The sequence below is a fragment of the Rattus norvegicus genome, chromosome 7, assembly GCF_036323735.1.
Source record: "Rattus norvegicus strain BN/NHsdMcwi chromosome 7, GRCr8, whole genome shotgun sequence".
Lineage (NCBI taxonomy): Eukaryota > Metazoa > Chordata > Mammalia > Rodentia > Muridae > Rattus > Rattus norvegicus.
The window spans coordinates 65014412-65041227 of record NC_086025.1 but is presented as its reverse complement, the minus strand read 5'-3'; the positions used below and the strand labels follow the sequence as shown (position 1 = coordinate 65041227).

General features: G+C 48.4%; 2 protein-coding genes and 1 pseudogene across 17 annotated transcripts in view; 1 reads left to right on the top strand and 2 right to left on the bottom strand.

Annotated features, from left to right (window-relative positions):
- The window catches only part of Arhgap9 (Rho GTPase activating protein 9), an 8314-nt gene extending 1109 nt beyond the window's left edge, over nucleotides 1–7205 (bottom strand). For 2 of the 14 annotated variants that reach the window (NM_001012198.2, NM_001414956.1), the window contains exons 1-13: nucleotides 5105–5205; nucleotides 3738–3818; nucleotides 3546–3608; nucleotides 3276–3334; nucleotides 3043–3136; nucleotides 2761–2856; nucleotides 2537–2635; nucleotides 2166–2307; nucleotides 1973–2083; nucleotides 1350–1448; nucleotides 1124–1201; nucleotides 941–994; nucleotides 573–707 (exon numbers count right to left, since the gene is read on the bottom strand). In NM_001012198.2, the coding sequence (NP_001012198.1) occupies nucleotides 573–707; nucleotides 941–994; nucleotides 1124–1201; nucleotides 1350–1448; nucleotides 1973–2083; nucleotides 2166–2307; nucleotides 2537–2635; nucleotides 2761–2856; nucleotides 3043–3136; nucleotides 3276–3334; nucleotides 3546–3608; nucleotides 3738–3806 (1099 nt within the window). In that variant the 5' untranslated portion in view covers nucleotides 3807–3818; nucleotides 5105–5205. Of the gene's footprint in view, nucleotides 1–2; nucleotides 401–572; nucleotides 708–940; nucleotides 995–1123; nucleotides 1202–1349; nucleotides 1449–1972; nucleotides 2084–2165; nucleotides 2308–2527; nucleotides 2636–2760; nucleotides 2857–3042; nucleotides 3137–3275; nucleotides 3335–3463; nucleotides 3609–3737; nucleotides 3819–4516; nucleotides 4643–4662; nucleotides 4874–5104; nucleotides 5255–6075; nucleotides 6291–6526 lie in introns of those variants that run through there. The other 12 variants (XM_006241467.4, XM_006241466.4, XM_006241465.4 and 9 more) reach the window with 12 other exon arrangements.
- Gapdh-ps23 (Glyceraldehyde-3-phosphate dehydrogenase, pseudogene 23) lies at nucleotides 6526–17375 on the bottom strand (annotated as a pseudogene).
- Nucleotides 17348–26816, top strand: part of Mars1 (methionyl-tRNA synthetase 1) — a 17425-nt gene continuing 7956 nt past the window's right edge. Inside the window, exons 1-10 of one of the 3 annotated variants that reach the window (XM_006241451.5) lie at nucleotides 17348–17593; nucleotides 18446–18536; nucleotides 18658–18736; nucleotides 18818–18952; nucleotides 19737–19812; nucleotides 20026–20204; nucleotides 20352–20458; nucleotides 24209–24325; nucleotides 24431–24634; nucleotides 25625–25826. In XM_006241451.5, the coding sequence (XP_006241513.1) occupies nucleotides 17485–17593; nucleotides 18446–18536; nucleotides 18658–18736; nucleotides 18818–18952; nucleotides 19737–19812; nucleotides 20026–20204; nucleotides 20352–20458; nucleotides 24209–24325; nucleotides 24431–24634; nucleotides 25625–25826 (1299 nt within the window). In that variant the 5' untranslated portion in view covers nucleotides 17348–17484. Of the gene's footprint in view, nucleotides 17594–18445; nucleotides 18537–18657; nucleotides 18737–18817; nucleotides 18953–19736; nucleotides 19813–20025; nucleotides 20205–20351; nucleotides 20459–21757; nucleotides 21894–24208; nucleotides 24326–24430; nucleotides 24635–25624; nucleotides 25827–26816 lie in introns of those variants that run through there. The other 2 variants (NM_001127659.1, XM_039078755.2) reach the window with 2 other exon arrangements.

The following is a 26816-nucleotide window of genomic DNA, read 5'->3' as shown; positions in this document are numbered from 1 at the left end:
AGAGGGCAAGGACAGGGAGTGAGGTTAGGGAAAGGGCTACAACAGGGTGGGTAAATCCACTCTTTCCCATGTCCTTGGATGGTATCATTTGTCTGGCTCGCTCTCTCTGGTACAAGAGATCCAACTGAAGGCCCTACACATGGTAAGCTCACCTTACTGCAGCCCTGCACTCTCCCACAAAGCCCAACGGCAACCCTCAGAACTCTTATTCAACTCAACCCTCTATTCACAGATATTCCCACCCTCCGAAAACAACTGGAGTTCGCAAATAAATTATTGTCCATTCCTGTAGTAAAGATGGCAGGGGCTGGAGAGATGGTTCAGCGGTTAAGAGCGCCCGACTGCTCTTCCAGAGGTCCTGAGTTCAATTCCCAGCAACCACATGGTGGCTCACAACCATCTGTAAAGAGATCCAATGCCCTCTTCTGGTGTATCTGATGACAGCTACAGTGTACTTTTATATAATAAATGAATAAATCTTAAAAAAAAAAAGACGGAAGGGACCCCCTGTTCTATTCTTTACCGCATGCTTGCCTATATGAGTAGTATTATCTGAAGCTCTCAACCCTTACCAAGGGCATCCCGAAAATGAGGCAGCAACAACGCAGGCACCAGAGGCTGTGGCAGCTCCCGGAAAAAAAGTTTCAAAGCTCCAGTGATCACGTGAATATCATCCCATTCAGCACTGTCTAAATCTAATTTGCCTTCTAGAAGGAAAAAGAGGTTCCTTGGGTTGAAGGCTCAGAAGAGTCAGAGAATTCCATATTCAAAGGCCAGGAATTCTGGAGAAATATGGTCAAAGCAGGTCACAAGAATGTGGATGGTCTATAGTAGGGCAATAAATAAAGGAGGGTGTGGGGACAGCAGGACATGGGGAAGGGGCAGGACATGGGGTACAACGTTGGTTTTCTGACAGTCTGGAGGCTTTCCATGTAAGTACCTTGTCCTGGCTGTTCTGGGAACATGTATCTCCCATCGGAGGTCACTGCCCGTTCTGAAACATTCGTGAGAGACCAGTAGCTTAGGCATGCAGTCCCAGCTCCCTCACTCAGAACCACTCTTGGTTCTGAGGTATCGGGAGCGGGGTTCTTAGATCCACTTACTTCCTCCCAAGTTGTCTCACCTCTGTCTACCAGGAAGCGGAGTTTCTGGACCACTGCCAGGTTCCCACTCACCCGGTAAATGCCATCCACATCTAGACCTAGGAGACAGGGATGAGGTCTCCAACTCTAAAGTGTGTGTGTGAGTAGTCTGAGGGAGAGGGGTCAGGAGGAAGGCAGAGATGGGGGGCATGGGAAACTGGGGCTCAAAAGGAGAGATTTCAGCGGGGGTGTCTTTGGAAAAATAACCTTTTTTATCCACAGCCTCAACACAAAGCCGGACAAAGCTGGGCACGGTATCCCCTTCCCGTTGGCACAGCGACTCCAACTGGCAGCCAAAAACTTGGTCTGCAGAGGAAGGGAGTGAGGTAAGGAATTGGTGGCTACCTGGGGGAAAGGAGGCCTCCTTCTGACCAAAAACAATGAGGTATGGGAAAAGCAGGGACAGATGCAAACTGGAATCTATCTAGCGCTGGAAATTCTATTTTGAGCCTCACTAGAGTTTTGGTTAATGCTAAAATTAGGAAAATAAAAGATCCTGAAAACAGATTTATTAGGTTAGGCATGGTCCTCCTACCTGTAATCCCTACAACACTTAGGAGGCTGAGACAGGATTGCCCAACTTTGAGTAAAGCCTGGTATAAATACTGAAAGCCAATAATAAAATCCGAAACCCAAAATCTACACAAAATAAAGACAGTAGGGCGGGTGGGGATTTGGCTCAGTGGTAGAGCGCTTGCCTAGCAAGCGCAAGGCCCTGGGTTCGGTCCCCAGCTCCGAAAAAAAGAATAAAAAAAATAAATAAAGACACTAGGAAAGCCGATACGAAGAGCAGTGAAGAGCAGCTCCCCAGCGGGCCCAGCCCACCCTACCTCGGAACAGACCCCGCTCCTGAAGGCTCTGTAAAGTTGGTCTCTTTGCGATTAGCCGCTTTAACTTGTTCCGCACGCGGTTCTTCTGGTCAGTGCCCTCTGCACACCGACCTGCAAAGCCCAGGACAGTGAGCTGGAGGGGAAGACCAATTCTCTGCACCCCAGCCGGGCCCAGCTCCGGCCCTCTACGTACTGGAAGTTCTGCGGCTGCCAAGCCTCATCAGGGACTTGGACACCGGTTCCGACTCCAATTCGTCATCCTCACCACCACTCAACTCTGCCAGCTCAGCGGGTCCGGAGCCAGACAGACGCAGCTCCAGGGGGTTCTCCCGATCCTAGACCCGGGCGGCCGGGGTGAGAGGTTGGACTGGAGAACATCTGCACCCCAACCTCGGTACCAGAGCTCCCTCCACATTCCAGCACGAGTCAAGGGCAGGGCTCCACCGGGAGACTGCCTCGTCCGATATTCATAGCCCATCCCTTTGTGCCTCCTAGCTCTCTTGGGTGTCCCCCCTTCCCGGGTCTCGCCTCCCGGGTGCCATCAGGGGTCTGCACCCTTCTAACCAGCCGCTCGATGACCGCCCGCAGCGCGCGGTGCCATGCTCTCAGCTCCGTCTCCTCATCCGACTGCAGCAGGAACTCATGCCCTGGGACCGTGCGGATCTGGGGGTGGAGGGTGGGGGAGCCGGGCGGGGGGAAGGCTTGCGTTAGCGAGGAGAGCCCAAATCCCTGCGAGGACGAGCGCCCTCGGGTCACCCTGTCTTTGGGGACGCCTGGAAGGCACTCACGTGCAGGACGTTCCGGCGGCTGGACAGCTGGCGCCCGCTGGCCAGGGCCGCCCCGCGCAGGTCCACGCTACTTTCTGGTCTGCTTCCAGCCGGCGCCTGGCAATTACAAGAGAAACTGAGGCTAAGAGTTTGTTTCCTCACCGCTTCCCTCTCCGGGGAGGTGAGCTGCTTCCTCTTTCCTGTACCATCCTCTCCATTTCCTTCCTCACCGCCCCCGCCTAGGTCGGCTTGAGGCAAACCAGTAACCCCAAATCCTTGCAGCTCCCCCTGGCCGATACTCACCCAGCCTTGGGAGGGTGCACACTGCGGTGGCCGCTCTCGGTAGAACACAAGGCTGTTACCAGTTAACACTACCCAAGCAGGGCCCCAGCTCTTCCTGTGGGGGAGGAGAGGGAGGCGTAGAGGTAGTTAAAAGGTCATTTTAGAATTTCACCTGGAGTGTCTGAGCACTCATCACGGCTCTCTACCCTGTGAAATCCACCAGCCCAGACTCCTGGCATAGTCTGAGTTCTCACCTGAGTTTGCGCCCTCCTTGAGCAATCTTGGTCATGTTGAGCAGGCCTGACCTTTCCTCCTGGGAAGGGTATGGGGTACTGTCTGTAAGCCACCCTGTGCCACCCACCACAGCCAGTGTTTCCAAGGGATCTACCAGAAGTGGGGACCGTTAAAGTTTGGGGCGGGGGAAACTGAGAAGCACAAGCACCCAGGAAGGAAATGTCTCAGAGGAGCAGGTGTTGCAGGGCTATGCAGACAGGATCTTAGGATTCAGAGGCAGGAGAGCTCACGTGTGGACAGGGTTGCTCCGAGACATCAGGCCACGGGATGCTTTGGCTGAGGCTTGGTAAATCCTGAGGATGGGAAATTGAAACAGGGAGACAAACCTTCGGTTTGGAGGTCCTAGGACGTATGAGGAATAGGGGAAAGGTCATAATAAGTTAACTTTTTAACGCGTGACTGAGAAGTGGGAGGGTTCTAACCTGTGCATTCAGCCATTCCTGATGTTGCAGAGGATTACTGTCCCTGATCAAAGCCTCTGTGTGCTCCATGGAGCCAGATTTCTGAGTTTAGGGGGAGACAAAGCAACATCTGGATGGTACCTCAACACTTCTCAACACTTCTCACAATTTTCTCTTTCTTCTGACATTCTGAGAGCCCCAGAGAGAGGGGGGGATGGAGGGGAAACAGGAGGGGGGGGAGGTACAGGAGTGGGAAGGTGGGGATTAGGGGATGGGGACACAGGAGCGCCATCCCCAGGTCAGGTCCAGGTGCTACTGGTGTTGTTAGGGCAGAAGTTTGTGTCCTGTCAGCTCTAGAAATCTAAGCTCTGTTAATTGTCCCCAGGATTCAATCAAAGAGGCAATGCTAAAGGACAGAGGAAAGTGTGTGGGGTTGGAGAGATGGCTCTGTTGGTTAAGAGCACTGGCTGTCTTCTGGGGCAGAAGGGAGCGGGGAAGGGGTGGGGGGGGGTGCCGACTGGATTTTCAGCATCCACATTAGGGCTAAAGTTTGCTGTAACTCCAGTTCCAGGAGGTCTGACAGCCTCTTCTGGCCTCTGAGGGCACTGTATGCATGTGTTGATAAAAGCAGAGATGCAGGTAAAACACCTATACATATAAAATGTGGCCACAGTGAGGAGCAGATCAGTCATCTAAATAGATCCAGTGATCCCCAATTCTGCTTTTGGGGTCCTAACATGAGGTTTAGGTTTGAACAGAGGGCAAGAGGTAATCATAAAGCCAGGCATGGTGGCGCGCACCTTCAAATCTCAGCACTTGGGAGGCAGAGGCAGGCGGATCTCAGTGAGTTCAAGGCCAGCCTGGTCTACATAGTGAGTTTCAGGGCAGTCAGAACTATGAGCTACATAGTGAGAACCTGTCTCCAAAAATAAAAGATGGTAATTACGCAGTCCTAGTTAGGGTATGGATGGATGGCCTTTTCTCATCTTTGTCCCACTCCCTGTCTACTGCAGGAAGCTCTGACGAGGTATCAGAACTGTGTGAACTGTCTTTCTGGGAGCCAAGTTCCTTTTAGGGCTGGCATCAGGACCCCAGCCTTGTACTTCCCCAGCATAAGACTCTTGCGGGTAATTTTAATTCCCTGGGGTCTCGATGACCTGAAAGTTGAAGGAAGAGACAGAATAGAATTCGGTTGGGAGCTGCTCCTAGGCGCCCAGCCTTGTGTGGGGCATGGGAGGGATGAAAGGTCTTTGGGACAGGAACCCTGGACCTCAGAGAAGGCCCACCAGATTAGTACACCGGAGCTGGGACCCTGTCTGCTTCTAACCAGGAAGGGGGAGGTACTAATTCTGCCCCTGTCCCTCCCAATCTCTCTCCCATTTACTCACGGTCAGCTCTGGGCCAGAGGGCCCCTGGTACACGGGTAGAAACCCCAGGCCCCGGCTGCTTTTTAAAAATTCTTCCCCTCACAGTCTTTGCTCCTCTCTTCACTTCCTGTTGCCAACTTCCCTCCTCCCCCTACGCAACCCCGCCCCAGAGCTGCAGGAAAGGGGAACAGGTTTTTGGGGGTGGGAAGGAGAGAGTGACCCTTCCTCACACCATTTCGAGTAAAAGAGGACACCAAGAAATGAGAGACCACGCTAGAGCTGGGGAGGTATGAGAGGAGGGACTTGTTAGACACCGGTGAGAGAGAGAGAGAGAGAGAGAGAGAGAGAGAGAGAGAGAGAGAGAGAGAGAGAGGCTTAGAAGGCTGAGGCAGGACAACTCCTGGAGTTTGAGGGAGGTTGGTCTGGACTACATAAGGAGTTTGGGTCAGCCAGGCCTACGTTGGAGAAAGACCCTTGGCTCAAAGTACAACTGACAAAAAAAAAAAAAAAAAAAAAAAAAGATGGAGGGGGAGGGGCTGAACAAGGCATGCAGTTTTAGAAGGAACTCAGTGGTGTCCTGACTTGAAGACAGGACATAGGACAAACCTTGCCCTGGGCTAGGAGTTAAACTGCAGAAAAGCAGTCTGCTGACGTTCCCTCTGTTGGACCGGACACCCTATACCCTCAGGGGCTGTGTAACTTGGCCGTTCTCTCTCATCCCCCTTCTTTGCTTACGGCCACTCTTCCTGTCCTGCAGGATCTTCTCCTGCTTGTGTTCATCTTATTTACTCTACCCCCTTCTCCCCTCCTCTCAGTTCTTTAAGGGTGGGGTGTTGTCAGTGTCCCCCCTCTCCCACCTTCGGTACTTAAGGGAGGGAGGCTGTCCTGTTCACCACTTCACACAGAACAGGGCCGGCTGTAATGCAGGCTGTAGTGCAGGAGGCCTGCCTATCACACTCTGAGCCATGCTCTGAGGAAGCTCTGTAACTCACCACAGCAGCAGCACTGGCTTCTGTCCTCCAACAGTCCTGAGAGAGAAACCTTTCTTGGGGCCCTTCCTTGAAGGGTTTCAGAGAGCAGAGCTTCACATTGGCCATGCTGACACTTCTGCACATTTTGTGGGAACAGTGAGGAGGCTGCCCAGAAACAACCTGGTGTTCCTGAGATAAGTAGAGATCTTCCAGGGAGCCACGGTACAGCTTTGTTCCTGGAAAGAGAGATGTGGAGGAGTGGCAGGTGAGGACAGATATCACCTTGGCTGAATTGTCAAGGAATGTGGGGCAAGGCTGCCGGGAAATGACGTGAATCCTAGATAGCTTGGAGCTAAGAGGGTAAAGGGGACATGTGGGTGAGAGCTAGGGAAAAGCAAGGGGAGTCAGCAGAAGCTGAGGAGGAGAGTAACAGTCTCAAGCTGGGGAGAGAGAAGGGGGAAGACTTACTTACCAGGAGTCCAGAGGGAACTGTTGTGGGTACTGCCTGCTGGGTTGTGGCAGGAGACTGATTCCTCTGTCACATATGCAGCTGGAACAAAGATGGGCCGAGAGCTGGGGGGCGCTCCCAGGCGCCTTGCCAACCACCAGTCTGAGTTGGTCTTTCGAAGCAGTAGGAACCTGTCACCTTCGGCCAGAGACACCTGCCGGCCATCTGCCCCTGTATAAGCAAAGGGATAAAGGGCACAGAGCTCCGGCCCCTGAGAAGGGCTTTGTAGACTCAGTCCTAGATTTTTCCAAATACTTGGCCACCACTGGCCTGAGAACATGGTGGTTGGCACTGTCACCTATAGGAAAAGGGGGTGCTGAAGTTCCAGAAGCAAATAGGAGTGAGTGACTCCGTATAGAGGGACATGGCTCTAAGAGTGAGCTTTTGTGTGTTAAGAGCACTGTGTGAGTGAGTGTGTGTGTGTGTGTGTGTGTGTGTGTGTGTGTGTGTGTGCAGGACCCTTGGAGTGAGAAGAAGGGTGGGAGAGATCAGCACAGGTTTGGGGGCCCAGGACTTCTGTGTGATGTGTCTGAGGAGGAAGTATATAAACAAGGTGAGAGAGGATGTGGTCAACAGCCTACATAGCTAGCAAGGCAGGGAATCCGAGATGATGACCTAGCTTGGTAATTTTCCTTTAGATACCTTGAGGTTACGTGACGTTCCAGGGTCAGAAAGACCTGGTCTGTGATGCTGGTAGGAGCCCTGAGCTAGACACAGGAAGACCGTGAAGAGGAGGAGGAGGAACCAGGCCAAGAGAAACAGGCAAAAGTACAGGTGATAATGGTGGAGAAAAGGTTATGTCACAACCCTTTATTAAGCTTGCACAGACCTCAGCGTTCCGGTGACCAACTGCCCCACACTTAATGCTTCATGTTTCCTGTGCAGACCCACAACCGGAAAAACTAAGAACAAATGAGAAGAAAAGAGAAAGAGGGGTTCATGTCACCTTCAGCTCTATCGAGGACACATGATGGGGCACGATTCATAGATCCATAGATAAACTTTGTGGAGGGGTCTCCAGGTTTATTGTGGGGCTCCATCAGTTTGCATCCTTGTTTTATGTGTGAGTGTTTTGTCTGTGTGTATGTTTGTGCAACCATCCAAATGCCCTGTGCCTGAAGATGCCAGAAGAGGGCATCAGATCTCTTGGATCTAGAGTTACAGGCAATTGTGAGCTGTCATATGGGTGCTGGGAATTGAACCTCCCGGGTCCTCTGGGAGAGCAGCCAGTGCTCTTAACTGCCCAGCCATCTCTCCAGCCCTTTCATTTCTATTCTTATCAAGAACTGACTGGGGACTGTCTCCTGTGTGGAAGGAGCTGTCAATAATGACAAATGACAAAGGAATGGGCTCCATGAGATGCTTAAGGGGGACCAAGCTTCACTGATGGCACAGGAAATTTACCACTTGCAGCTAAACTGGAGACTATGCACACGTAGTACAGTAATCTGACGTAGTGGCTCACACCTTAAACCCAGCACCCAGGAGGCAGAGACTGGTGCATCTCTATGGGTTCAAGGCCAGCCTTGCCTTATGTACTGAGTTCTAGGGCTGGAGAGGTGGCTCAGTGGTCAAGAGCACTGACTGCTCTTCCAGAGGTCCTGAGTTCAAATCCCAGCAATCACACAGGGCTCACAATCATCTGTGATGGGATCTGATACCCTCTTCTGGTGTGTTTGAAGACAGATACAATGCACTTATATATAATAAATCTTAAACACACACACACACACACACACACACACACACACACACACACACACACACCCTGAGTCTCAGGACAGCCAGAGCTATGTAGTGAGACCCTATCTCTAAAATAAATAAAAGTGTCATGAGAGGTGGTTGGAGACTGATGTCACATGACATCACTCTCTCTCCCTAGAGGCCAGAGGGACTGACTAGCCTGGGAGTGCCAACAGTCAAAAGCTAACTTCTCAATTCTTTGCTTTTCCTCCATTGCATGGGGTAAGGTTTTCAGTTTCTGTTTGTGGAGGTGGAGTAGAAGACGAGTGCCCCTTCCCTCTGGTGACATGAGACAGCCAGCTCTCCTCCCTTGACGTAATCTGAAGTCTGCTCCTCATCCTCCAGGACCTTCCTCTTTAGGCTCCCTCACTTTCACTGCGTGGAGGGCATGCCCCATCTCTTCCTCCCCTCCTCCAAAGGCTGATTTTACCTGCCTGTTCATTCAGATATTTAAAATTATCTTTTTGTTTGTTTCTTTGTCTTTTAGGACAAAGTTTCTCTAGGTAACAGTCCTGGCTGTCCTGGAACTAGCTCTGTAGACCAGGCTAGCCTCACAGAGATCCTCCTGCCTCTGCCTCCCAGTGGTGGGATTCAAGGCATGAATCCCCCACCATGCCTGGCAAAATTATCTTTTTTTAAAACAACCGATATTAATCATCCCAGCTCTTGGGAGGCAGAGGCAGGAGGATCTCTGTGAGTTCAAGATCTGGATCTACAGAGCTAGTTCTAGGACAGCCAGAGCTATACAGAGAAACCCGGTCTGGAAAAACCAAAAACCAAAAATAAAAAATAAGAAATAAAAAATAAAAAAGTTCACTATTGCTCTTCAGTCGAGGTTGACCTGGAACTCACTATATGGAGGCTGGCTTCACATTCATGGCAACCATTGCTTCAGCACCCCCAATATGGAGATTGCAGGTGTGCACCTCCTTATTGACTTTTTGGGGGGGATAGGGGTGGAGCTGTGGTGGTGCATGCCTTTACTTCCAGTACTTGGGAGACAGACAACTGGATTTCTGTGAGTTGTAGGCAGCCTGGTCTACAAAGTGAGTTCCAGAACAGCCAGAGCTACACAAAGAAACCCTGGCTAAACAAACAAACAAAACCAAGAAAGAAAGAAAGAAAGAAAGAAAGAAAGAAAGAAAGAAAGAAAGAAAGAAAGAAAGAAAGAAAACAAAAAAAACCCCAGGGGGTCTGGAGAGATGGCTCAGAGGTTAAGAGTTGCCAAGTGGGTACTGGGAACCAAAACTGGGTCCTCTGTAAGAGCAGTCAGTGCTCTTAACGGCTAAGCCATCTCTCCTGTTCCTGCCCCTGCTTTTATTCACTTTGAAATGTTTTCAAGATTCCTCTGTCTCTTTATTAAAATGCCCTTTTGGGCTGGAGAGATGGCTCAGTGGTTGAGAGCACTGACTGCTCTTCCAGAGGTCCTGATTTCAAATCCCAGCAACCACATGGTGGCTCACTACCATTTGGAATAGGATCTGATGCCCTCTTCTGGTGTGTCTGAAAACAGCTACTGTGTACTCATATATAATAAATAAAATGTCCTTTTACCAGAGACTCTTAAGTTACCAGGTACCTACCAGGAGTGGGGATTCATACCCGTAAATTCCAGTTTTTGAGAGCCTGGGGGGAGGGGAAAGGGTTGAAGTCTGAGCTCTACAATCTAAGTTCGGTCTCAAAAGCAAAGCACAGCGTGCCTCTCCATCTCTCCTCTGCCTCCTGCTCTCTGGCCTTCCTTTCCTAATTTCTTGGAGTTGCCTACGCAAGTGATCTTCAGTATTTCACTTCTCCCCCTTTCCAAGGAGACTCCTCCGCTCTGCACACTCTGTAATCCTGCAGCTGTTTGACAGTTCAGTGGCACAACCCAGCCGATCTCTGCTGCTGCCTTTTCCTGTTCCCCTTATGGCTGTTGCTTTTCTGCATCATGAGGAAGAAACTTCCTCCACCCGCCCACCGGTTCCTTAAACCACAAAACCCCATCTGAGCTGTCTCCTTTGCTTTGCCTCGGAGACCTTACTCTCTCAAATGGCCTCTGTAGCCTGCTACGCACTATATCTCCCGTCCAGATCTTTCTCTGGATCTCTGGTCTTATTTGCTGTCCACCAAAAAACTCCACAAGTATTTCACAGGTACTACAAATTCAGTTTGTACTGAATTGGACCTGTCAACCTTCCCCACAAATCTTACTCTTCCTGTCATGGTTTGTATTTGCTTGGCCCAGTATTTGGAGTGGCACAGTTAGGTGGTGTGGTCTTGTTGGAGTAGGTGTGGCCCTGTTGGCATGGGTGTGGCCTTGTTGGAGTAGGTGTGTCACTGTGGCTTTAAGACCCTAGTCCTAGCTGCCTGGAAGTCAATATTCTGCTAGCAACCTTCAGATGAAGATGTAGATAGAACTCTCAGCTCCTCTTGCACCTGCCTGCCTGGATGATGCCATACTCCTGCCTTGATGATAATGGACTGAACCTGTAAGCCAGCCCCAATTAAATGTCCTTTATAAGACTTGCCTTGGTCATAGTGTCTGTCTCTTCAGAGCAGTAAAACCCTAAGACACTTCCAGAGCCGGTATTCAGCTGTTAGACTTAAATTTAATGAATATCCATTGAGTCTTTGCTAATACATATGCTAGGCAGGGCCATGACGATTGTGGTGGTAATTATGGGCTGGTACCCTCTCTTACAACTGAAATGCAGGGTGATAAGAATTACTGTGGAGAGATAGTACCAGCACCTGATGGAAAAGCGCACGCTCGGCTGTGCCTGCAGAAACCCGGCAGTGTCTTGTCTCTTTCCTCTCCACTCACAGTGATTCAACTGATTATCAAACACTGAAATGTGTATTTGTCCAAGTCCCCTCCCCTCAAACTCTACTGGCAATTGAACCCAAGGCCTTCTGTATAGCAGACAAGATCTTTTCTACCGAGACACATTCTAGTCCTTGTATTTACTTTATTTTTTAAAGTCAGGGGCTCAGGGCTGGAGAGATAGCTCAGCTGTTAGGAGCACTGACAGCTCTTAACTTGAGTTCAATTCCCAGCAACCACATGATGGCTTACAACCATCTGTAGTGAGATCCGATGCCCTCTTCTGGTGTGTCTGAAGACAGGGACAGGGTTCTCATATTCATAAAATAAATACCTTAAAAAAAAAAAAGACAGGCTCTCACTATGTAGAACAAGGCCAATCTGGAACTCACTCTGTAGACAAGACTAGCCTCAAACTCACAGAAATCTGCCTGCCTATGCCTCCTGAGTGTTGGGGTTGAAACCACCACAGCAGCCTAGCTCTTGGATTTTTCTTTTTAAAGACATTTATTATATAAAAGCACACTGTGTGTGTGGGTGTGTATCAGTGAGGGCATGCATGTGTGTGTATCAGTGAAAGTATGATGTGTTTGTGTGAATCTGTGAGGGTGTGTGTGTTTGTATCAGTGAGGGCATATGTGTATCAGTGAGAGTATATGTGTGTGTAGTGGTTGGGGATTTAGCTCAGTGGTAGAGCGCTTGCCTAGCGAGCGCAAGGCCCTGGGTTCGGTCCCCAGCTCCGAAAAAAAAGAAAAGAAAAAAAGAAAAGAAAGTATATGTGTGTGTGTATGTATCAGTGAGAGCATGTGTGTGCACATTTATCAGTCAGAGTATCTATGTGTGTATCAGTGAGGGCATGTGCATGTGTGTGTGTCAGTGAGGGCATGTGTCTGTGTATCAGTGAGGGCATTGTGTGTGAATGTAAGTGCCTGTGGAGTCTAGAACAAGGTATCAGATCCCATTGCAAGCAGTTGTGAGCTGCTCAGTGTGAATGCTACAAATGCCAATCCTTTGCAAGGGGCCTCTACAGTACACACTCTTAACCTCTGAGCCCCCTCTCCAGCTCCTTCATTTATTATTGATACACGTATTTATTTATTTTGTGTGTATGTGTGAATGTAAGTCAGAGGAAAGCTTTCCAGAGTTGTTTTCCCTGTGGGTTCTGGGGATTGACTTCAGAACACCAGGTTTGGTGCTTGGGACAAGCATCTTTCAGTATCATTTTGGTCTGGATGGGGTATGTTGAGACAAAGTTTCACTATCAATCTCAGATTAGCCTTTGAGCTCATTCTGTGTCCTAAACTGATCTCAAACTTGCAGCAATCTTCCGTCTTGGTCTCCTGAATGCTGATTATTGGTATGATATCATGCCCACTGGATAGTGTTATTATTTTGGTTTTTTTTTTTTTTTTGGTTCTTTTTTTCGGAGCTGGGGACCGAACCCAGGGCCTTGCGCTTCCTAGGCAAGCGCTCTACCACTGAGCTAAATCCCCAACCCCTATTTTGGTTTTTTGACACAATGTTTTTCTGTGTGTAACCCTGACTGTCCTGGATCTCACGCTGCAGACAAGGTTGGCCTCAAATTCACTGAGATCCAGAGACACACACAAAATCCCAGTTCCCACTCAGAGGCTGCAGAGATGGCTGAGAGCACTGGCTGCTCTTCCAGAGGTCTTGTGTTTAATTTCCAGCAACCACATAGTGGCTCACAACCATCTCTAATGAGATCTGGTGCCCTCTTTTGGTGTGTAGGCATACATGCAGGCAGAACACTGTGTACATAATAAACCTTAAAAAGTACACAATAAATACACCTTAAAAAAAGTATGTGCTGGGGTTGGGGATTTAGCTCAGTGGTAGAGCGCTTGCCTAGCAAGCACAAGGCCCTGGGTTCGGTCCCCAGCTCCAAAAAAAAGAAAAAAAAAGTATGTGCCACTCCATCTGGCCACCCTGTATTGTTTTTGGAGCCAGCAAGATGGCTTATTTTTTTTCTTTTTTCTTTTTTTTAAGATTTATTCATTTATTATATATAAGTACGCTGTAGCTGTCTTCAGATACACCAGAAGAGGGCATCCGGTCTCTTTACAGATGGTTGTGAGCCACCATGTGGTTGCTGGGAATTGAACTCAGGACCTCTGGAAGAGCAGTCGGTGCTCTTAACCACTGAGCCATCTCTCCAGCCCCGGCTTATTTTTTTTTTAAAGATTTATTTTATTTATTATATATAAGTACACTGTAGCTGTCTTCAGATACACTAGAAGAGGGCATCGGATCTCTTTACAGATGGTTGTGAGCCACCATGTGGTTGCTGGGAATTGAACTCATGACCTCTGGAAGAGCAGTCGGGTGCTCTTAACCGCTGAGCCATCTCTCCAGCCAGCAAGATGGCTTATTAGGTAAAGGTGCTTGCAGTGAAAGCCTGGAGACCCATAGAGGTGGAAGATGAACCTCGTGTGCTGGTACATGCCTTTGATGCCAGTACTAGGGAAGCCCAGGCAAGTGGATTTCTGTAAGTGCCAGGACAGCATCGTTTGCATAGAAAGTTCCAGGACAGCCTGAACTACATAATGAAGACACTGTGTCTCCAAAAACAAAACAAAAGCAGAGAAGGTGAGAACCAACTCTACAAAGTTATCTTCTGACCTCCATGTACCACCACAGACATGTGCCCCCTCATGCACACACACATACTGGTTGCGTGCTTTTGGTTCAGTGAGCTTTACTGATGGTATTCAAAGAGAGTAAGACTTCCTAGGCCCCTTCCATTATCATGAGGGTCTGGATGGAAACTGTGAGGGAAATGCTTAGTATTGGGACAAGGACTCCTCAGCAGCCAAGGACCTCTCTTTTGCTGTCAGTGTCCTTGTTCGGGTGGGTGGTCCAGGGTTTCTTACTCCTTGGAGGCCATGTAGGTCATGAGGTCCACCGCCCTGTTGCTGTAGCCGTATTCATTGTTACACCAGGAAATGAACTTTACGAAGTTGTCGTTGAGCAATGCCAGCTCCAGCATCGAAGGTGGAGGAGTAGGAGTTACTATTGAAGTCACTAGAGACAACCTAGTCCTCAGTTGTAGCCCAGGATGCCCTTTAGTGGGCCCTCGGATGCCTGCTTCACCATCTTCTTGATGTCCTCGTACTGGTGTCTTAGTTAGGGTTTTACTGCTGTGAAGAGATACCATGACCATGGCAACTCTTATAAAGGACAACATTTAATTGGAGCTGGCTTATAGGTTCAGAGGTTCAGTCTATTATCATCAAGGCAGGAGCATGGCAGCATCCAGGCAGGCATGGTGCAGGAGGAGCTGAGAGTTCTACATCTTCATCTGAAGGCTCTAGCAGAACTCTGTCTTGCATGCAGCTAGAATGAGGTTCCTAAGGCCCACACCCACAATGGCACACCTACTCCAACAAGGCCACACCTTCTAATAGTGCCGCTTCCTGGGCAGAACATACACAAACCATCACAGCTTAGCAGGTTTCTGTAAGTAGCACGTCAGATCCATGATAGATACACTGGGGGTAGGAACATGGAAGGCCATGCCAGTGAGCTTTCTGCTCAGCTCTGGGATGACCTTGCCCACAGCCTTGGCAGCCCCAGTGGAAGCAGGGATGGTGTTCTGGGCTCCCCCACAGCCATTGGGCCACAGCTTTCCAGAGGGGCCATCCACAGTCTTCTGAGTGGCAGTGATGCCATGGACCATGGTCATGAGCTCTTCCACGATGTCAAAGTTATCATGGATGACCCTAGCCAGGGGGGCTAAGCAATTAGTGGTACAGGCTTACAATCTTTTTTTTTTTTTAAAGGTTTATTTATTTATATGTAAGTACACTGTAGCTATCTTCAGACACACCAGAAGAGGGCATCAGGTCTCATTACAGATGGTTGTGAGCCACCATGTGGTTGCTGGGATTTGAACTCAGGACCTCTGGAAGAGCAGTCAGTGCTCTTAACCACTGAGCCATCTCTCCAGCCCCAGGCTTACAATCTTGAGTTGCCATATTTCTCGTAGTTCACATCCATCACAAACATGGGGACATCTGCAGAATCGGCAGAGATGATAACCCTTTTGGCCCCACCCTTCATGTGGGCCCCAGCCTTCTCCATGGTGGTGAAGACACCAGTAGACTCCACGACATACTCAGCACCAGTGTCACCCCAATTGTTGTTAGCGGGATCTCGCTCCTAGAAGATAGTGATGGGCTTCCCATTGATGATAAGTTTCCCATTCTTAGCCTTGACTGTGCCGTTGAACTTGCCGTGGGTAGAGCCATACTGGAACATGTAGACCATGTAGTTGAGGTCAATGAAGGTGTTGTTGATGGCAACAATCTCCACCTTGCCAATTGCAGAACAGAAGGCAGCCCTGGTAATTAGGGCCTCAATACAGCCAAATCCATTCACACAGACCTTCACTATGGTGTCTACAGGGACAAGGCTGGCACTGCATAAGAAGATGTGACCATCTCTAGAAGAGCCAGGAGCAGAGAGCCACATGCTAAATTTTTTTTTTCTTTTTCTTTTCTTCAGAGCTGGGGACCGAACCCACATGCTAAAGTTTTAAAAAGATAAATATGGATATCTCTTTTGCGTGTGTTTATTGCAAAATCTCCCACTTCCCCTCAGTTTGACCTTTTGTAACATACACTCTCATGTCCCTTTGCTGTGATTGTCTAGCTATACATAAATGGGAGGCTGTGCTATTTCACTTCTATCTTTTTCAGGGCTTGTTTTTTGTTTTTGTTTTTTTAATGTGTATGAGAGTTTTGCCTGAAAGTTGAGTATTTTTTTTTTTTTGAGCTGGGACCGAACCCAGGGCCTTGTGCTTGCTAGGCAAGCGCTCTACCACTGAGCTAAATCCCCAACCAGAGTATACCATTTTTGTGCAGGTCTATGGAGGCTAGAAGAGGCACTAGTTTTAAGGAAGGTTGTGAGCTGCCTGCCATTTATCTGTGTGCTTGGAGCTAGGTCTTAGTCCTCCCTCTGCATGAACATCAAGTGCTCCCTAACCTCAGCTATCTCTCAACCCCTTATTTTAATTAAGAAATAAAACAAAACAAAAACCATACACCCCCCTTTTTTTTTTCTTGAGACTAGGACTATAAAGACCAGGCTAGCTTTGAACTCAAAGAGATCCAACAGCCTTTGCCTTCTGAGTTACGGAATCAAGGGAGTGTCCCACCACATCCAACTCATTTTTCTTTTAATTTTATTTGTATGAATGCAGGTAGGTCACTGCACCACATGCATGCAGTAATCATAAAGGCCAGAAGAGGGAGTCTGATTCTCCTAGGACTCAAGTTACAGACAACTGTGAACCATGCAAATGCTAGGACTCAAAGGAGAGTCCAGGGTGAAGGTCGGCCTGTGTTCTCTGCTGAGCCATCCTTCCAGGCCTCCTCATTGATTTACTGATAAAGTTAGAAGCTTAGGCTAGCTTGCAATAGAGGATAATGTTGAATTTATGATCATTTTACCACCACCTCTTCAACGCTGGGATTACAGAGGTGGGTGTACCACCACACAAAGTGTCCTGTATTGGGTGAACCCAGCGGTTTGTACGTTCTAAGCAAACACTAAACTACATTCCCAATTCCTAAAAATAAAATTTCACTAGCCACTTCCTTTGAGGCTGATGGATAGCCACATTAATTTCCAAGTTGACACTAAAGTTAGCCTATAGTTCCCCAACTACAAAACTGACTTTTTTTTTTTTATTGTTGTTGTTATTAAAGACAGGTCTTCTGGTAGCCCAGGCTACCCTGGAACTCGGTATGTAGTCAAGAATGACTTTGAACTTCTGGACTTTCCCAAGGGCTGGGTCTACAGCTGTGTGCCCCTTTGAAATCTTAAAACACTGATTACGGGCACCGAGGAGGTTAAATGCATTGCCATCAAGCCTGATGACCTGAGTTTAATTCCTGGGGCCTTAAATGGACAGTAGGACTCACGCAAGACGTTCTCCAATCCCTACAAGCACGCCATAGCATGGCACACACGGAAATTAAGAATTCCGATTCTTAACAACTTGAATCGGCAATCACAATCACCACTTTATCGACCACTACAGAATCAAAAAATGCCACCACTCGCGTCCCCGCTCTCGTCCCGCTTTACAGCAACCGGCTTCCACTGTTCAAACGATCCTCTCGGAGCGGAGGACCCAGAGTGCCGCGCTAGCCCGCATTACCTACTTCCGGTTCTCATTGGTAACCATTTCCTGTTTTGTGCTGGTGCATGATGGGATACATAGTCGGCTTTCTTGGAGCTGACTGCGAGCGTGCGGCCGCCCCAGAACTCCATTTCCCTATATACCTTGCAGCTTAACCCAGAAGCTGGAGGCCCGTTCCGGTTGCATCAGCGTGGGCTCCGAGACACGATGAGGCTGTTCGTGAGCGAAGGCTCCCCGGGTAGCCTGCCGGTGCTGGCTGCGGCCGCGAGGGCCCGGGGCCGGGCGGAGCTGCTCATCAGCACCGTAGGCCCCGAAGGTACTGGAGTGGCTGCTGGTGGGTGGCGGGTGAAGGGTGTTCATCTCACAGTTCTCTGCCAGGCTCCAGTCAGTGCCCGTCCCCCAATAGACCCAATGTTAATTTTGGTCACTCCAACCTTTCTTTCCACGACCCTTCTTAAGTTAGTTCCCATAGTTACCCTCACTATACTCCTTATGCCTCGTTTTAAGTCTCCCCTCTTGATCCTGCCCCACTCCGCTGTCTTCTAATCTTCCCTCCCACCTATCATGCTAAACTCCCTCTCCATCCGGTCACTCTCATGACAACCTCCGACCACCCCTGTGTCGTTTTTCGGAATCTCCTTTCTCCTTCCAGGACCTCAATACAGACATGTGCACGCTCGGTCCTTGAAGTTTATCGCTTATTCCCTGCCTATTTTTTGGGTGACTTTCAAAGAGCTCTCTTCTCAAATCCTCCCAGCTCTATCAGTTCTGTTCTACTGTGACCGCTTGGCTGCAGCACTATTCATACCTCTATGTAGACTCTACCTGTTTGGCAGTCTCAGCTGGACCCTTGCTGGCCTCTCTAGCATATTCCAAACCCACCTCACCCATCCCACCCGGTTTAGTTAGTGTTCTTACCTTGGAAACTGTAGATTGAAAACCCAGGCTCCTGGCACACAATGTAATGTCAAATGATTATTTTCTTCAGACATACCAGATGAGGGCATCAGATATCATTGCAGATGGTTGTGAGCCACAATGTGGTTGCTGGGATTTGAACTCAGGACCTCGGGAAGAGCAGTCAGTGCTCTTAACCTCTGAACCACCTCTCCAGCCCAAATCATTATTTTCCTTACCCCTAATTTTCACCAATTTTTCTCTGTCTCAGAGTGTGTGGTACCATTTCTTACCCGGCCTAAGGTCCCTGTCTTGCAGCTGGATAGCGGCAACTACCTCTTCTCTGCTAGTGCAATCTGCCGGTCAGTATTGGTGTGGGGAAGTGGCTAGATTGTAGCAGGCCAGCCTCACTGATATTTTTGCTACCTTATTTGCAAACAGTGACAAAACTAGCCAGAACCCTTATTTTCTCTCCCTGGGCAGATATTTTTTTCTGTTATGCGGCTGGGAACAAGATGATCTTACCAACCAATGGCTGGAATGGGAAGCAACAGAACTGCAGGTGAATCCATGTACCAGGGAGGGGAGGACAACTTGCCCTCCCTCTGTATGAATCTCCTGACCCATTTTCCCTGCATTTTAGCCGGTTCTGTCTGCTGCCCTATACTGTCTAGTGGTTCAAGGCAAAAAAGGGGAAGATGTACTTGGCCCACTTCGGAGAGTCCTGACTCACATTGATCACAGCTTGAGTCGGCAAAACTGTCCTTTCTTGGCAGGGGTGAGTTGGCTTGAAATGGGGTCTGGAAGGCTTATGGTACAGGACTTAGTGGGAGGGGTGTATTTAGATCCAAACAACTAATTATTAGCCACGGTAACTGCCACATATTACTTAAACTCACTAATTCTTAATTCTTGTTGTTTGTTTGTTGAGGCAAGGTTTCTCTGTTAGCCCTGGCTGTCCTGGAACTCACTATGTAGACCAGGCTGGCCTGAAACTCAAGAGGGGGGGCCTGTTGTCTTTGCTTCGCAGGTGCTGGGATCAGAGGCGTGTGCCACAGTTAGCCCTTGGTTGCTTTTTTTTTTTTTTTTAAACCTTTGTGAAATAGAAGTGATAGTTCCTGCCTTATTTAGAGTCATCGTGAGGATTATTGGAAAGCACACATTGTCCCACCTAGTACTTGGTACATAAATAAAAACTCTGCGTAGTGGCACACACTTGTACTCCTGACTTTTGGGAGGTAAAATCAGAAGTTCAAAGTCATCCTTGGGCACATAGGAGTTAAGGGCCAGCTAGAGCTCTGTGACACCTAAAACAAACAAACAAACAAACACGAGTGCAGGAGCATAGGAGCTTAATGAAAGCTGGGGTGGTGGTGCGTGCATTTAATCCCAGCGTTCTGAGGCAGAGGCAGGCAGATCTCTGCAAGTAAGGGCAGACTGGCAAGGACAGCCAGGACTCTCAAAAGAAAAAAGAAAAACAAAAGAACACAGCAAACATTAGCTGCTGCAATCAGGAAATATATGAATATTTCATCTGTGTACTTTTTTCTTTCTCCAACCAGGACACAGAATCTCTAGCTGACATTGTTTTGTGGGGAGCACTATATCCTTTACTGCAAGACCCAGCTTACCTCCCTGGTGAGAATTATACATGTCATTTCACCCCAAAACCCGAGCCCTTGGTACAGGGCTGTAGAACAGTAGGGTGTTGAGTTTTCACTTCAGGGTATAGTTTGACGGGTATAGCCAAGGTCACTGGGGAAAACATGGAGAAGCCTCCAGAGGGAGGGGGTCCACTTCTGCCTGTACAGTCTTGATCCTTATGTTTGTTCTTCTTTGTCACATCCACAGAGGAGTTGGGTGCCCTACAAAGCTGGTTCCAGACACTAAGTACCCAGGAGCCATGTCAGCGAGCTGCAGAGACTGTGCTGAAACAGCAGGGTGTCCTGGCACTGCGTCCCTACCTCCAAAAACAGCCCCAGCCCCAGCCCCTACCTCCTGAGGGGAGAGCTGTCAGCAATGAACCTGAGGTTTGGAACTGGGCAGGGCACCCTCTCAGGGCTTTAGGGTAGAAGGTATCTAGGAGGCACATGTTGATTGTGGCCACCTTCTTAGTTGCTAGAGAGCAAGAAGTGAGTTTCTTTACCCTGTGTCCCCGTCCTGTTTATTCCTGATAGGAGGAAGAGCTGGCTACCCTGTCTGAGGAGGACATCATTGCTGCTGTTGCTGCTTGGGAGAAGGGTCTGGAAAACTTACCTCCACTACAGCCCCAGCAGCATCCAGTGTGAGTACACCAGGAATGAGGTTTGTCTTCCTAACTGGGCACTGCTGCCATGTAACAAAGCAGGCTAACCCTCTTTCCTCATGGAATATTGATTCAAGTAGGATGGAAAGATGTTTACAAAACTGACAGTTGTGTATTTTTTAATTAAAAAAATTTTTTCTTTTTTAAGATTTGTTTATTTTATGTATGTGGGTACACTGTAGCTGTCTTTAGACACACCAGAAGAGGGCAACAGATCTCATTACAGATGGTTGTGAGCCACCATGTGTTGCTGGGATTTAACTCAGGACCTCTGGAAGAGCAGTCAGTGCTCTTAACCACTGAGCCATCTCTCCAACCTATATTTATGAATTCCCCCCCCCCCTTTTTTTTTTTGGAGCTGGGGACCGAACCCAGGGCCTCGCGCTTGCTAGGCAAGTGCTCTACCACTGAGCTAAATCCCCAACCCATGAATTTTAATTAAGTTCCATGAAGGAAAAGAATAGGATGGTGTGAGGAAAAAAAATAAATCACAAGACTGAAGGCCTCTCTGTTTTGAAAATCTTTTTTACCCTAGGCTAGCCCCAAACGCACTGTGCTGAAATGATCTTTTTATTCTCTTGCCCCTGTCCGCTGAGTGCTAGGACCATAGAACTACACCCAAGAACCAGCTAAGCCTTTCTTACAAGGTGCTGCTGGCTTAGGGGGGTCCATGAGAAGGCTTGCAGGGTAAGGTACTCTGTTTAAGCTAGCAACCTGAGTGTGACACCCAGAACCCACAGACATAAAGGCAGAAGGTGAAGATGGACTGTACACAGTTTTCCTCTGACCTCCATATGTGTGCTGAGGCATTCTTGAACCAATCAAAAAATAATGGGGTTAGTTTGTTTCTATTTCATCTGTCCTAGTGTTCTGAATGCATGAAAGAATGTATTTGCACTTGTTGCATGCCTGGTTCCAATGGAAGTCAGAAGAGGGCATCTGGAGTTTTAGATGAGCCACTATGTGGGTACTGGGAATCAGACTGGGAATCCTCTGCAGGAGCAGCAACCCCTTCCCTGTCTCTGCAGCTCTTCCCCCTTCTACCTTATGGACAAACTTTAGCCTTGGTTGGCCTGGAACTCTATGTAGACCACACTGCTTTAGAACTCTCAGAGCTCTGTCAGTCTCTGCCTTTACTCTGCTAAGATTAAAGATATGTGCTATGATACATTGTTTCAAATGCGTGTATAGGCTAACTTGTCACTAAGAGATACACTGTATCACATGTGTGTCTAACAGATAACCAAGAGATCTACTGTTTTATATGTTCCTTCTGGCTAAGGTATTTACCTAGGCAGAAGAGGAGCCAGCTGCCTTTGACCTAGCCTGTAATTCCAGTTACTTGGGAGACTGAGGCAGGAGAATTTCAAACTCAAGACAGCTTGGGCACCTTACTTAGACCTTGTCTTAAAAGGTAAAATGATGACTTGGGAGCTACTTGTGGTGTTATAAGCAGGTTAGTCCCAGCAGGCAGGAGGACCAGTAGGTTAGGCCAACCTTGGCTATATCTCGATCCTATCACTAACAACCATCCACTAGTCAAGCAAAAAGGTCAAGGATCAATGGTAAGAGATTTTGCTTAGCATGCATGAGGATTTAGGCTCAATCTTCAGTACTGTAAAAATAAAGACCTTACTTACGTGTGTGTGTGTGTGTGCGCACGTTGTATGTGAGAGAGAATGCAGATAGACACATACCACAGTGTATGTGTGTAGAGATCAGAGACAATTTTGCAGAAGTCAGTTTATCTATTTTGGGCTGCCAGGATGTAGTTCAGGATGGCAGACTTGCACTGCAAGCCCTTGTGTTGCCTGCGTTCTCTCAGCAGCCCAGGGTGTCTTGGGCTGTGCCGCTTTTCTTGTTCTCCTTCAGACCCCTTTTGTGTTTTGTACCTTGTACTAACCCAGTCAACAGTCACACACCAGTTCCGGCTCTGGAGTTCTGCTTTCCAAAGCTTTGCCCAGGTCTGAAAAAAAAATTTTTTTTTTTTTTGGTTCTTTTTTTCGGAGCTGGGGACCGAACCCAGGGCCTTGTGCTTCCTAGGTAAGCGCTCTACCACTGAGCTAAATCCCCAGCCCCTGAAAATTTTAAATGGAAAAACTCCAGAAATAATCTGTAAGTAGCTAGCCCTGGCTGTCCTGGAACTTGCTCTGCAGACCAGACAGGCCTTGAACTCAGAGATCCATCCGTCTCAACCACCACTGCTCCATCCATAAGTTTTAAACAACTTTTATTATAGCGTGTTGTTATAGCTGATGTATTGTTGCTTTTTTTTTGATATTGTTTATAAGCTGTGCCTTAGTCTCCTGTCATAGGTGGGAGTGAGGAGAGGCTCAGTTATGTTGGGTTTGGATCTGTCTGTAACCGCAGGTTTGTCTTAGAACTGAAAAATATCCCTAGGAATAAAAACTACTGGATAATAGAATGGGACCTCTTTCCTGGCAGAGCCAGGCACACTGGCCTATATTTCTGGCCTGCCACAGTAACCAGTGTGTGTGCATGGGTTAAATTAAGAGACAAGTTTAAGGATTAAGTAAAGGACCTCCATACTTTATGGTGCTGAGGACTTGGGTTGCAGCAAAGACTTGAAGGCCAGTGTTAGCGAAAGGTTTCCTGAAGATTTGTAAATTGCATTTTACAACAGGTAGTGGGATCCAGTTATGGGAGGGAAGAACAAGAATGCCCAAGAGATGAATGTGCTCTTGGAAGAATTTAGCTATGCAGTGTTCCTTGAAGTAGATGGGCCATCTGACTGGCATATATGCCATCAGCTGGAGCAGACAAGTGAGGGGATCAGGAAGCCAGTGGCTGTAGGACAGTGGGTGCAAAGTTGACAGGAGCTCTGGTAAGGTGTTAGTGCTGCAGAGGTGGCAGTGGGTGTGGCTGAGCTGCTGAGGATGATAAAGTGTAGGAAAGGGTAATGGTTTGAGTGACTTCAGTCAGCAGATTGAGGAGCAGGACTAGAAAGGACTTTGGAAAAGAGGTAGTGTCTATAAAGGCAGAACTGGTGTATATGTGTTTGTATGTGTGTATGTGTGTGTGTGAGAGAGAGAGATTGGCTGTTTTCCTTGATTCGTATCCATTTTGTTTACTGAGGCAGGGTCTTGTGCTCCCCTGGAGTTCTTTGATTCTGGCCAGTCTAGCTAGCCAGCTTGTCCCAGGATCCCATAGCTCTACCTCTACAGTGCTAGGATTATAGCCAGGCCACCGCACCTGCTGGGCCCTTCTGTAGAGTCTATAGAATTCGAACTCTAGTGTTCATGCTTATGCAGCAAGCACTTAATGCACCACACCACGTGGTTTGGGTTAGGCCAGGAGGAAATGGCTTAGGGAGATAAGAGTCAGGATAGCAAAGGATTGGCTTTGATTCACGTGGGGACAGACAAGCTCTAATGATCTCAAGTAGTGACTTGCCTGAACTTGGTAAGAAGAGGTCAGAGCTGGGAAGTGAATGACAGACACATCCAGGGAGAATTGTGTCGGTGCCTGGGAGTGGGCTACAGTACTGACAGTGACAAAGGGAGCTGTTGTTACGAGGTACATACAGTGCACAGAGCTGTACCTGAAGCCTGCCAGCTGAGCAGAGCCCTCACTAGGATCATAGCTCTGGCAACCTATGGGGAAAGACTTTGATCTGAGTTACCTGGATTTAGTCCTTTGGTCTTCTGTACACTTGTTATGGTGTTTGCATCTCTGCTGTGGACTAGTCTGTCTCTTCTTTTTTACCAGGTTGCCTGTGCCTGGAGAAAGGAATGTGCTCATCACGAGTGCCCTCCCTTATGTCAACAATGTCCCCCACCTTGGAAACATCATTGGCTGTGTGCTCAGTGCTGATGTCTTTGCAAGGTGGAGCCAGCTGCCGGAGGAGAGTCCTCCAGAGGGCGGAATGGGCCTCGGGAAATGGATGCCTGGGACCGGAGGAGTCCTTCCATGACCACCATCTCCTTCTAGGTACTCTCGCCTTCGCCAGTGGAACACCCTCTATCTGTGTGGCACAGATGAGTATGGTACTGCGACAGAGACCAAGGCCATGGAAGAGGGTCTAACCCCACAAGAAATCTGTGACAAATACCACGCCATACATGTTGACATCTACCGCTGGTTCAATATATCGTTTGATACGTTCGGTCGCACAACCACTCCTCTGCAGACCAAGTAGGTTCCTGATGATGAGGCAGAAATGGACTCAAGGAGAAGTTGGGGGTAACGAGGATACCGCAAAGACAGGAGCAGAGTGACTAGGGGCTTTGGTTCCCAGCATTGCCCTACAGTGTATCCTGGGTGGGAGGCTGAACAGGGACAAGGGTAGGGCCTGATGAAGTGAAAGGAAAGGGCTTCCTGCTTTCCTTGCCATTTAGTGCTTCCTTCCTCTGGTTGCCTAGGAGGTTTGGTCTTAAGACAGGGTCTCACTGTCTAGCCTAAGGTGGTCTCAGATTTGGGGCAATCCTCCTGCCTCAGATTTCCAATGGCTGGGAAGCACAAGTATGTGCTACCACACCCAGCTTGGAGTCTTTAAAAACAGCTCCTCCCTACTTCTGTGTATTTATAACAGATTCATTCTTCTCTGCCCAATCAAGTCCTTAGAGAAGCTATAGACAGACAGGTGGACAGTTGCTGCTGTTGTGTACCTCAACCCTTAAGCTGAATGAAGACCTGAATCCAAACATAAGACTCAGCTTGAGGGGCTGGGGATTTAGCTCAGTGGTAGAGCGCTTACCTAGGAAGAGCAAGGCCCTGGGTTCGGTCCCCAGCTCCGAAAAAAAGAACAACAAAAAAAAAAAGACTCAGCTTGATACAGTCACACACTTATAATCACAGCATTTGGGAGGCGGAGGCAGAGGACTAGGAGTTGAAGTGGTGGTTAGTGTTGGCCATGTGAGACCTTTCTCAAAACCAATGAAACAAACCAAACATGATGTAAATGTAGAATAAGCAGAAGAATAACTGTAAAGGTGGAGGAGTGTGTCCAGGCAGTTGGTGTCTGGAGAGCGCCATGAGCACACCCAGTGGATTCTAGCTAGGGATAGGCCTTCACTGTGGGAGACTTCTTCCTGAATGAGGTCAGGTCTCTGGTTAGAGCAGTACAGGAAGGGTCTATGCGTGTCTGGCTGTTCTTTCTCATCCCTTGCTTGTTGGCCTTGCTAGAATCACACAGGACATCTTCCAGAGGTTGCTGACACGGGGTTTTGTGCTGCAAGATACTGTAGAGCAGCTTCGCTGTGAGCAGTGTGCACGTTTCTTGGCTGACCGCTTTGTGGAGGGAGTGTGTCCCTTTTGTGGCTATGAAGAGGCCCGGGGTGACCAGTGTGACAAGTGTGGCAAGCTCATCAATGCCATTGAGCTCAAGGTAAAAGGAAGAACTCAAGGAAGCCCAAAGGAAACAAAATGATTTATGAGAACAGGAAAGGGGGTGCAGATTCAGACTTGACCTCGGGGAGCTGCAGGCCCTGATGAACGTACCACTGTACCTAAAAGACAGACCGGTCAGGATATTTCTTTAGAGACAGGGTTTCACTCTGTAGACCAGGTTGGACTGGAACTCACAAGAGATCCATCTGCCTCTGCCTCTGCCTCCTGAGTGCTGGGATTAAAAGTTTGCACCACTTCCACCTGGCCAGAACTTTAATGTTTAGTACCTAAGATCTTGTGCTGACCACAGAAGCCTGCTAGGACACTGAAGAAGCTTCAGTGTTACTCTAGTTGAGTGGAAAGCTATGGTGCTGGAAAACTGATGGGGTAGAAAAAGGAATGAGGGGCTGGAAGGATGGCTCAGCGGTTAAGAACACTGACTGCTCTTCCAGAGGGCCTGAGTTCAATTCTCAGCAACCACATGGTGGCTCACAACCATCTGTAATGGGATCTGATGTCCTCTTCTTCTGGTGTCTGAAGATATAGCTACAGTGTATTCATATACATAATAAAGAAATTTAAAAAAAAAAAGAAAAAGGAATGAGGTCAAAGCCCTGGAGGCTAAGAATATTGGTTTGTACTCTGTCACTAGTACAGAGAAATGGGGAAAAGCTTTAGAAGAAGACTGTAGTGCTGGACAGTTAAGATGTTTTTTTGGCTTGTGCTGGAGGTGTAGATCAGTGATAGAATACTTGGCTAGCAGGGGTCAGGTCCTGATTTTGAACCCTAGCAACACAGTAGGGAAGATGAGGCGTGGTTAGTGCTGTCTGTGAACATAGGCAAGATTCAGAGCTGGATGCAACGGTAATGTTGGCTTTGCAAAGCATGAGGTGCCTACAGACTTCTAAAGAAGCAGTCGGAAATAGATGTGGATTTCAGATGAGCTATGAGACACTATGTTTCACCTTCATACCTTAGGTTGGGGTTG